At 36.7% G+C, this 12,532-nt stretch overlaps 1 protein-coding gene across 1 annotated transcript in view; it reads left to right on the top strand.

Moving 5' to 3' along the window:
* The first annotated feature begins 11,402 nt into the window (after positions 1-11,402).
* Positions 11,403-12,532, top strand: part of LOC149140891 (uncharacterized) — a 43,302-nt gene continuing 42,172 nt past the window's right edge. The window contains exon 1 of the mRNA XM_089451093.1: positions 11,403-11,474. Coding sequence (XP_089307219.1) covers positions 11,403-11,474 — 72 coding nt within the window. The remainder of the gene's footprint in view (positions 11,475-12,532) is intronic.

Genomic DNA, 12,532 nt, shown 5'->3' with positions numbered 1-12,532 from the left:
TCTTGAATGTTTGAAAATCATCAAATTTGTTCTTCAATAAATAAACCCAACACATTCTGGTGTAATCATCAGTAAATGTCATCATATATTTATTTCCATTTGGAGAAGGAACATGCATTGGTCCACATAAATATGAATGAATGAGTTCAAGTTTTCTATGTGCTTTGGAATCTGAATCATGAAAAGACTGTTTGCTATGCTTTCTTAGAATGCAAGAACCACATTGCTTAAGTTTACTAGGAATTTTAGGCAAACCAGTAACACCAGTTTTCTTCAACAAGCGAAGGTTGCCATAGTTCAAGTGTCCAAATCTAGCATGCCATAATAGACTTGATGGAAATGTACCTTCATCATAATGAGAATTGTATGAGAACTTTTGTGCATGAGGAGAGGTACCTTGCAACTTGAGAAGTCTTTATTCTTCTATCCCTGTCATGAAAAGTGAGTGATATGATGCTTTTCTCACCTTACCCTTGCCATCAAACATATGAATGGAGTGTCCTTGTTGGCGGATGTGGACCAAGGAAAACAAGTTTCTCCTCATATTTGGGAGATATAAAACATCATGCTAAAGAAAGTATGGAAGACCAAGAAATTTGAGCCTGATTGTGCCAAGCCCTGATGGCTTGAGTTTTGATTTATCTGCAAAGTATACAGCTCCATCAACACTGTCAGTAAATTCTTCAAAAAAATCTCTTCTAAAAGTCATGTGGCAAGTTGCTAATGAATCAAGCAACTAATCCTTTTTCCAAGAAGCAAGTGAAGGATTAAACAAGTCTTCATTTACTCCAATATTACAATGTGCCACAACATAGTGAGAGGATTTAGGTGCTTTACCTTTCTCTTTGTCATTAGTTTTACCTTTGGGTTGATTTCTTTCCTACTCAATTCTATCCCAAGGCAACTTGCATGTGGATGCATCATGTGATCCATCTCTATTGCAACGTATGCAATGCATTCAACGGAAAGTAGTGAGGAGAGGTGTGTGATTCCGTTGTGTATTCAACAACATTCAATGCACAACAGTGATTTGTCAACCTGCAGAAATGCAAAATAGAGGCAGAGGGAGTTACAAGAGGAGGAAGCAAAAAATAGAGCTGGTTCTGATACCATGTCAAGCCAGGAGGTAACTCCTCAAATGAAATTGTGTTTATTCATTTAGATTTTTCATAGTTATATAAATGAGGGAGTGACTCTTGGGTTTCATCTCCCGATGACTATTCCTTTTCCATTATTTATTATTTACATTATTTACAATTGTTCACCCAATCCCCATGATTAGGTGTCAACAGTAACTTTTCCTGCGACTGTAAGATTCTGTCATTATCTACCTTACAACTCCTTATCTCCTCCTTTAGGCTTCTCAGTGTCACTCCCAAGTTAGAAGAGTTCACAATACCATACTGCTCTTCGGATTCATAGGGAGAGTCTCTGTAGTCAACCATAGTTCTAGCCATTTGATATTTCCTCATGCAAAGCATAATATGTCATATAAACCAATCACAATAAGGCAGATACCTTAGCATAACTTGGGGAGGATACCTTGTCTTCAAGATCACCAAATCAACGTGATACATGTATAATCATAACAACATATAGACATACGGAAGTAAATGTATCAACTCATAAACACTACTCTAACTAGGGTCCAATCATCAATGCGAGGCCATATCAACAATGCATCATATGACCTCATGCATGACAACAACCATTATTCCATTATACACATTGCCACATGCAACCAACAATATTCATAAGCAATGTCAAACCAAATACAAATACACATAACCGCATGTAGTTGAACATACTCGATCAGTTATTGTAATCAATCTCCAAGACTGATGCATGTAATCAAAATATTCAAAGTGTAACCTAACATACAAGCATGTAAGTAGGTACCATTAAATCGACATGTAAGTGACATGTAATCCATACACGGTTACTCACATACTCATTTCAAATACATTTCATGAAACCAATAACAAATTCTCCATGATAACCATACTACAACCCTAATCCAACATCAAGCAAATGTAACAAGTATATAAGTGTAAGAGACAAACATGCAACTGACATGCATGCATGACCAACATATCACATCTAGTCCGATGGGTGAACCATGCTCTGAAACCACTTTGTAACACCCTCCTCTCACATCTACCCAAGAAACTAGCTAGATGTGGTAAACATGTGATGAGAGGCCACTATGATATGATTTGACCTCCTAAGTCACTTTAAGGAAGTGGAACCTATGGAAACACACCATACAGACATCCAGCATCATCAACATAACCCTTAGAGGACAAGTCAACCACTCAAGCAACCTGTCCCTGGGTCCCATTGTTGTTTTATGTCTCTTGAGCCATAGTCACTCTCATGCTATGGGCAAGGGAGAGACCAACAACCTAAAGTCGCTCTCACAGGACCGCCTGCCAATGACTATGGATGAAAATTGTTAGTGTTGTGCCAGTGACTCTGGGATTTGAGCCACTTTTTTAGGCCCAAAGCCTAGGTCACTGCCCATAACTAAATAATTTCTTCAGCTCATTAATTTAACATAGAAATGACAACATTAAAGAAAATACTTGTTCAAGACCTTAACTGGACCCCTACTATCCATGACAAGAATTTCGTCAAACATATCATCGACATGTAATCTACATGTGTAAATAACAGAGTTAAGTGTAGGGATCTCATACTTATCTCAAAATCACTATGAACCATTTTTCCCTCATGCCATTTGTTGTGTTATCATCTATTAGGTCATAGGCACATTATCCATTCACATACAAGTAAAAGCATGTTGAGATCCATACATAACTGTTGTCATAAAATGTGCACATAACTAGCATAATAGGAACAAAAATACAATAAACATATCAGCCATCAAATCCATAAATATATCAGTACCTTTAACTCATGAAAATCAAGGGAATAGATTTCTCATTAATGAATGCAATGGACCAACTAGAGATATGACTAGCACATTCCACCTGACCTTAGAATTGTTGAGCCAAATATCTCTTCAACCATTCACCCCTATGCCATATTCCAAGCATGAATGTGGGATCTCATAAAACACATCAATCAAAACTCATCCAAGACTTCTAGAGGAAATCCACCTCAACCATCAAACAGTGATTCCATCTCATGGTTAGACATGACAAAACCATCATCAAATTGCCTTTTATCCAAGCCTTCCAGGGCTCAAGAGAATTTGTCCAACCAAGGATCCAGGACTAGTAACTCAACCCACCAAGGGCTTGAGAGAATTTGTCCAACCAAGGCTCTAGGACTAGTAACTCAACCCAAGCTAGTACAGGGCTCCAGAACATTTGTCCAACCAAGGCTCCAGGACTAGTAACTCAATCGAAGCTAATGAAACATGAGAACCAACCAAAAAAAAACAATGAAAGTAAAGGGACAATCACCATGGCTATCCAGGAAATGGAAAGGCTAGGGAATCCACTTTGATCCAGGCAATCCTCCATGCCAATGACAGATCATAACCAAGAAACCACATGCATATGCCATGCATGCCAAAACTAGTGAAGAAATCATACATACAACTCGGTACCTGCAAGAAAATATGATGTAGTTGTTGAAGTCGTTGCCTTCTTGCTCAAAGAATCCAAGTATGGTACACCCTCCAAGAGTGCTCCAAGAAAACTCTAGGTATCCAAGAGCATGAGAAAGAGAGAGAGAATAATGAAAGAGCTCCAAAGCTAAACTGACAAAAGGTTACCAACTGATCCTCAAAAGCCTTTTTATGAATGAGGCCTTTATTTTCTTCATTTTCCATTATTTTCCTTCATTTTCCTCCTCATGTGCAACCTGTGAACCTTAACCTCCTTTTTCTCCTAATTTCCATTATTTCCATAAATAATTGTGCCAAAATGTCTTTTAATGCCTTAGCCATTTCCTTTGCCAATTTACTTAGCCATAGGCAACCAAATTAACACCCCCTAGGATGTCTTTCCCAACATTCAGCTTGGAACAAGTGTCCCAATCATCCGTGGTAATTGTTTTTAAAATTATTACATGGAATTTTCACCAAGGTTGTTACACCATCTAGCCTATCGTGATCACGAAGTCCTGTTGAGGCCATTTTCTAAAAAAAATCACAACTGTAAAATGAAGAAGAATCTCCTCCTTTCCTACTTGGCTACCTGCTTTACAATTTACACTCCTTTTTGGGATGCGCAGTCTTTCTTGCTAGTCTTGCCTCTACAAATGGAAATTTCATATTTCCTTCAAGATTGAAACTATAAAGTGTTGGAGAAAAATCCCTCGGTGTGTGGAAATTCTCTTTCACTTAGTGCTAATTACGCTACTGTAAAACTGTTGTAGAAATAATTGTGCACAGATTAATAATTTTCTGTGAAAATGTCGATCTTCTCACCTACTACTTGTTGGAATAGCTCGTGGGAAATTCAATTTTTTCGTGCAACTTTCAACTGGAAAATCAAACCCTCTACCTAACAACTCGAACTGGATGGCTAGCTCTGCACTTTGGAAATCAATCTGCCATATTCCCTTTGAATTTGCACAAATTCTTCCTTCTTCCTTTGAGCTTCTGATTTATCAAACTAGCTCTGATACCATGTGAAAATTTCCTTGAAATTTAGAAACTAGAATTAATACATCTAACTAATTACATTATGCAGTTTATTTACTACGACAAACATCGAATTAATAACACTACAATTTATTCACAATAAAAACATTGCGAAAAATAAAATGCTAGAAATTGAGAAATATAGAGCAAACACACAATAAAATTGACAACGTTATTTTTCGAAAAATGTCCCCAGAAAAACGCAATGAGGTAAAATTGGTGCAATATTTAAGGCTTTTATTATTATGCAACAACGAAATTCCAAGCACAATAAAATGGATTCCAAACTAGTGATCCTCTGTGAGAGAAATACTAGAAAAGTCACTAAGGGAGATTTACCCTCATCCATAATTAATCCTTGCTCAGCTTGGCCACTCGAACTGGCTAACTTAGACCCCTCTACATAGCTTATGTGAAAGCCTTGCACATTTACCACACGTTTTGCCTAAATCTACCATGAATATGGCTATGACTGAATGCTCCTACTATGGAAATAATTCTTCGGCGCTTTGGAAAATTATTCCAGCCTCTGGAACCTAAATCCTCCTTCTTCTCATCCAAATTGAATTACCTTCTTGAGGCTACTATGTAGTGCCTGTGTAGCCTTTTGGAGGAATAACTCAGCCTCCTCTCTTGACTTTCTGGAATTGGAAACTTCGTTTGAAATCACTGCCTCTTCCTCTTTGTGTCTCTTCTGGCTCAAACTCTCTTCCTCTGCTCGACCTCTAAATTTGGATGGCGCGATTTGCAAAGGAACTCACACTACTGGCTTCTCTCTGGTGTGTTTAACTCCAACCCCATCAAGCTCATCTTATAATCTCTCATTGGCTCACCAATGACCATGATTAAATCCTCACCGATGACTAAGATCATTTCTAAGTAGATCCATGTGAGTTTCTAGATAATTCTCACCTTTCTTAATCAATTCCTTTTAATTAATCATTTTCCCTATGTTAGAATTAGGAAAAATTTAATGATTGATTAATTAACTTAATTAAGTAATCTCTAGGTGTTTTCTCATGAAACTTTTTATGGGTTCTAGATCTCTAGTGTTTCTAAGCCTCTCTAATCAATGTCGAGACTAGAACACTTGTCTAATTTTACAAAAATCAACACAATGTCATGAGAAAAAAATGAGTGAGGAGGGATGGTGGGATGTTCCTCTCATGTGGATTTATGACCCCTTGTCACCTTTTGAATGAGACATGTGGAGGGAATTTACGTGGTTAATAAATTGGAAAGAGGCCATGTTGGCGATTATAAATATAAGTTCTTTTTTCCCTAATCTGTATTGCTTCGTTGGCATGTGAATCTACCACACAATTAATGAGTCTTTGGAAGTGAGGAAAATCAACTTGACACCCCATCGAGGATGATAAGACTCTAATTCCGGAGAGGATAACTTCAAGATGAAGGTATTTGGAATTAGGTCTTTTTTTCATATGTCGAATGAGGGTTAAGGAATCTCCAAAAAAAATAACATGATGAGGGTAATGAGAGCAAGTAATGAGAATCCCTTTGTAAAGAGCATAAGATTTTTCCAAGTTATTGGTCATAACCCCTATATTCCATGAGAGCATGACTTCTAGAGTGCCTTTAGATGAAAGACTACAAACTCCCCCTCCCCCTCTCGAGACAAAGATCTTTGGTATAAACTTTTTTTTTGCATATGTCAAATGAGGATCAAGGAATCTCGAAAAACAATAAAATTGCAAATCTGATGAGAGAAATGAATAAAAATCCCTTGGTAAGGAGCATAATCTTCTACCAATTGTTAATCATAACCCCTAGTTTCCTTGAAAACTTCACTTCTAGAATTTCTTTGCAAATAATCTCTTTCGACCCCTCCTCTTCCTCCCTTAATCGAAACTAAAATTTTAAAAGATATTTAATTGTAGTTTTACACCAATTTGAAGCAGGGGCTTCCTCCGAAGGAGAAAATGAAGCTTGTTATGCAATTTCTATGTCTTTTGTGATGAATACACAAATTCTTACACGAACCTCTTTATCTTCACACAATAATGCTCTTCAACGATCTCTTTCCAACACGAGAAAAACATCCCTCGATCCTTAGTGAACCTTCGACGAACCTCAGGTGAACCTCTCCTCTCACAGAATATTAAAATAACATAACAGAACATAAACGCATGCGAAACATTTTGAAAAACTTCTCTCTTTTATTGATTTCAAAAGATGAATTACAATGTTGGAAGATTTAGAGAAACTTCAATTAGAGATAGATTGTTTGGGCATTTACCAGATGCTACACCTTAAATTAAGATGCACTCCAAAGGCTACCTGTACCTTTGAATACTCTGACGTTAAACTTTTTGAAACAAACACAGACTCAAACTTAATGAGTTCAAGCACTTTAGGTTCTTACCATGGTTGTTAGGCCCTGATATGCAGGCTTTTCAAACTGGACTCTAAAATAGACTTTCTTCGTGATGCAAGAAGATCGAACACAAATGTTCGTAGATGCAGAGCAGGAAGGTTATCTCAGACTTCAAACAACAAGACTCTCACCCTTAGACTCTCCAACTCCAAATTCCTCAATGAGCCTTACTTCTCTCTTTTTATAGGATGAGAAGGGGACAAACATTAGACAAAGGTATTGAGATTCCAATATATGGATCAAATCACAACAAAAGGAAATCGTACCAAGATTCCGAGATGTGGACGAATCACACCAAAAGTCAGAGAAGTGCTACAAGTCTCAAAAAATCAGAATTTTTACAAAGTAGGGATTATTCCAAATCCTATGGAAAATATATTTTCAATGAGGATATTTTTGTTGTAAAATCCAACAAAAATTAGTCACTATCAAAGTCAAGTGACAAGACATTACTGCACATTGTGGATTCTTTTCAAGAGAAGCCCACAAGAACCCTTAGAGTCTTCTTAAGTTATGTTCCCAGTGGATTTGTACGAGGGTATCGGCCATTATTATGATGATATGCTCCACTAGTCTCCCATGCTTTTGTATAAATCCTTCAGACAATCATTGGTTTCTCAAGGATAATCTGATGGTTTACTTTAGTTAAGACTAACCAATGATGATGTCCTCTCATGAAGTAGCCTAATATGTGATCATCAATTTTTTATTTCTTTTTAAGATCTGCAATAGTCTTACATGGAAGGTGAAAACACTCCATTCCATTACACCCCATGCACTCCTAGAAATCACTTTTAAAGTATCTTTCAAACTACCTTGGATCCATAGCAGTCTTATTTATCCCATAGCATCTCCACCATTCCTGTAACCAAGTTGGTTGTAACAGTAACTGTGTAATGAAGACAGGTCCAAATTTTAATAATGTATAATGTATTTCTCATATTTCTTCTTTGCATAAGAGATCTCACCAAAGGTATTTATAGCCCTGGAAATTATAGACAGTGTCAGGAAATACAAGGCTCAAATCCTTTTGTGGCCACATTATTCTTACAGGATGTTCAGGATATCTGGTTCTATTGATAGTATCATATTTATGAAATGTTTTGGTTCTATTGCTTCCCTCATTCCATATCAGACTGATATCATGAAAAATTTCCCTTAATGCTTCGTCTGCAAGATCACAATACATCATTGAATTCTTATACACCATATCATGTATCCAATTGCTGGACTTAGGAAAAATATTTCTTTCTGGTACAAGGTGTTGTAAGTCCTGATGAGGCTATATATTTGCATCCATAACTTTGGTGTTTCTTAATTGCCAAGTGGGTTTCCATTTTTTAGCATAAATTGGCCATGAGGTGTTGTCTGGGATATTTCTAAGTTCTTCTTGTTGTGTTTTAGGGTCCCATTCAGTGACAATAACCATTAGATGATTTTCTTTTTATAGATACTCCCAACTAAAAAACATTGGTAGACAGTTTCTTTCTCCCTTTATATGCTCGACATCAAAATCAAAATTTGCAAACAAAGCTTGCCATTTGGAGAACTTGGATTCTCCAAGCTTTTTGATGTCTTTTGTTAACACTTTCTTTAAAGAAAAAACATCAATCCTAAGAAGAAACCTTTTATGTATGAGGTTGATGTCAATTTTTTCTATACAATTCCATGCAACTTTGACCTCTTTTTCAATTGTAGAATAGTTTTTTTCTGCTTGGTTCCATGTGCCTTTTCTGTTTCTATCTTTGGGCTAAAGTCTGATTATGTCTCAAAAGGGTTGTAGTTGCACTCATCGATATCTATGAAATTGCACTGTTGGACATTCACCTATTCTTCACTGTGTTCAGACTTAGATAAACTCAAATCAGATGATTTTGATGAACTGCATCAATTTTGCTTCATCAGGTGTACTTTTTCCTTGAAGAGGATTCTAGGTATTCTAGAGGCATATTCTTGTGTCTTTTTTCCTCTATTTTCCCTTGACACTCTTCCTTGAGGACATTTCTTTGCAGTATGTCCATTCTGTCCACATAACCAACAGGTAATAATATTTTTTCTTTGATAGTTAACATGGATATCTTTGGGCTCATAGTAGTGTGTTCTAGGCACTATTTTATATGATCCCTTCTTGTGCCTATTTTACTTATGAGGATGAATTTTAGCCAAATGTTTATGACCTTTCTTCTGGGATTTTTTGTGTTTTATTCTTTGCAAAATTGGGTCATCAATAATCAATCCATATTTACTATAGATGGATTTGTTGTCAGGTAGTCTGGACATCTTTTGTAAGGACTTATTGACTTTCATGTTGGTGCAAAGTCCCACCAAGGATATTGTTATGTATATCTCTCCCCATCTATATTTTTCAAAAGATATTTGGAATACTTCTTGTTGCTGGATGTATTCAACAAATTTGGAGGGTAATTTTCTTTTACTTCGTAAATTCTTTGTGTCTAATTTCTGTGGAAATATTCATATTAGGACATTTTCTTACATTTGAGATTCATCAGGATCATCTCATGTTTATTTTCAATTTCTATTTCTCCTCCACACCAATGTTCTAGGATGAAGGATGTTAATGATCCAATCATATTATTTTTGGCGTCACCATTTTCATTGTGGATAACATCTCCAACTTCATCCTTGAAAAATTTTGCTTCCATTTTTGCAAATAATTTAGGGGAAGATTCTACTTCCCACCATCTTTGTAGGGTACTTGTAAAGCACTAGATGAGAGTTTTGCAGGATTGAATTTTAGATTTTCCTCTCATACACATAATATTATATTCAGTGTACATCTGGTCAATCATTTGCCTTATTTGACCAGCACTCAAGCTATCAATATTCCATTCTTTATATGATCTTGAATGAAATGTATGAGTTTCTGACATCTTTCCCTTGACATAGAGGTCAGGAGGTGGATATCTAGTGAATTGGATAGATGATGCAGTAGCATGAGGCTTGAAGACAAAAGGATTCGAATTTATTCCAAAAATACAAAAAAAAATTACAAGCAAAGGAGTGGGATCCTTTAGCTGTCAATTTACAAGTTTTCTAGATAGGATTTGAGCTAGGATTTAGGGATTGAGTGATTTTATAATTAATTCAAGCTGTTTAGATTCAGTTGAGATTCTCGAGGAGAATATCAACCAAATTAGGTATTGTCTAAGATTAGACAGATTTGATCCATTGATTAAGGATCTGATTGTTAGAATGAAATGGTATTTATGTAAGTTCTGAATGATTGTAAAGGGATTTTGACTGATTTGGCTTGATTTGGCCATATAAGATTAAGTTACAGAAATTGTATCTCTGTGTATTTTTGTGTATAATTGGTCAATCCTGGAGGCGTTGCATCCCTCCAAAATATCTCTGAGTTCTGTTGATTTGCAGTTTGGATTTTGAATTAGAGTGTGTAAAGTCTATATTATATGATAAATCTTGCATTTCCATGCCTTGAGATAATTTGGTTATGTTCTAAAAACATCAGAGAATAAGGTTTGAGACAAGTTAAAATGTAGCAGAAGTTTTAAGTTTGACAGAACAAAGAACATAAACCTTGCCAAAATCATGTTAACCCAAAGTAGTCTAGAACCGTCTGATCTACAGATCCAATAGATCTAACGGTCACCACGCACCAATAAGCTCGTGTGTTAGTCAAGGAAGAAAAGCGGTTTTATCAGTGTAGTTGGTTATCGGGTGGGGAAAAGTGGTAAGCTGTCTTTAGAAATTCTAAGCGATCCCATTGATCGACTGACACGTAGCACTCAGTGGAGAGAGAAAACCACTTTATTGGGTGGGTAAACATTACGTAAGACTCCCATCTGATATCGCTATTAACCATTGGATCAAATGTGCCTTGATAAACAGTGGAGGATCACCGATTAGTTTTGTTGATCGGGTGAACCAACAACCGTCAGATTGAAAGGTAAGATCAACGACGGAGAGTTAGTGCGATAATATTTGTGGAAAAAGCAGACGCGATCAGGAATTAACCAAAATTTTGAATTCCTTTTCATTCTGTGGCAATTGAAAGGTTGTCATATTGCGGCTAAAATTAAGCAGTTCTGCTAATTTTAGCAAAAAAGCGAAGTTTGGAGGTAGATGATTGATACTCCAAAGGAAATCCAAGAAGAAGTACCACCTAAACTCACAGAAATCATTTCTGGATTTGAACGATTATCTATTACACTTGCACCCAGACCACCATTAGTGGTATCAGAGCTGCCTACTAACACTAAACAGGATCTCAAGGATTAGAAAAAGAAATCCAACATGGCTTTCAGAGTTGGAGGAAGAGGTGGTGGTTGAAGAAGAGGAAGACCCGTGGAAAATGCTGAAGTGTTGGAAGCTATTCAACAGATGCAAGCTAGATTAGAAGAAATGTAAATGGGAAGAGATGCAAATGATGGAGATGTCAGTGAACCTAAAGCTGAAGCTGCAAAAGAAGAACCTGCAAATGTAACTCCTGAAATAAGATTCTTTAAGTCATTATTGAGATCCACATCCAAGCCTAGACTTGAAGTTTCAATCTACACAGGAAGCTTAAGCCTTGAGGAATTGATAGACTGGATAAATGACATGGAGAAATTATTTGATTATGAAGAAACAGAAGAAGGAAAGAAGGTGAAGTTTTTTGTCATAAAACTGAAAGGACATGCATCACTTTGGTGGGATGGAGTGCAGGTAGAAAGAAGAAGACTTGGAAAACAACCAATTAAGAATTGGAATAGGATGGTGGAAAAACTGAAAAGTAAGTTTTTTCCAAGTGATTATCAGCAAACATTATTTAGACAGATGCAGAATCTTAGACAGAGGTCTATGACAGTAAAGGAATACATAGAGGAATTCTACAAAGTGAGTATAAGAGCAGGACAAATCCAAGATACAGATGAGAAGGTTGCAAGATATGTGAATGGTCTCAGAATGGAGATCCAAGATGAGATAAGTGTATTGTCTCCTAAAACAGTAGAAGAGGCTTATCATATGGTATTGAAGGCTGAAGAAAAACTCATGAGGAAGAAGTCTGCCAGAAATAGAGGTACTTTCCGAGGAAGGGGGAGTCAAGGTGGTAGAGGAAGATCTACAGCACCTAGAGATGGAGCTAGTAGCAGCTCAAGTTAGCATGCACCCACAGGAGGTGATGTAAGTGGTAGAGGGAGTTTTTCCATAGGAAGAGGAGGTAGAGGTAGAGGAAGAGAAATCAGATGTTGCAGATGTAACAAGCTGGGACACAGAGCTTATGAGTGCCCATAAAATATAGGAATGAATCAGAGGAATGCAATTGTTGCAAAAACTGAAGAGGAAGCAACAAAGGTAATAGATGAAGAGAATGTACCAGAGAAAGGGGAATCTTTGGTAGTCAATTTTTTTTTGTTAAAACCAGCTAAGGAAATTGTTGAACCAGCACAAAGAAAAACCTTGTTCAGGACTGTGTGTAAGGTTCAAGGGAAGTGTTTTCAGATGATAATAGACAGTGGTAGTATAGATAATTTAGTCTCCATAGAAGTGGTGGATAA

This window comes from Pinus tabuliformis, chromosome X, assembly GCF_031772625.1.
Source record: "Pinus tabuliformis cultivar Carrire ecotype Pingquan chromosome X, CPIR1, whole genome shotgun sequence".
NCBI classification, from domain to species: domain Eukaryota; kingdom Viridiplantae; phylum Streptophyta; class Pinopsida; order Pinales; family Pinaceae; genus Pinus; species Pinus tabuliformis.
This window is presented reverse-complemented; position numbering and strand designations above follow the sequence as displayed.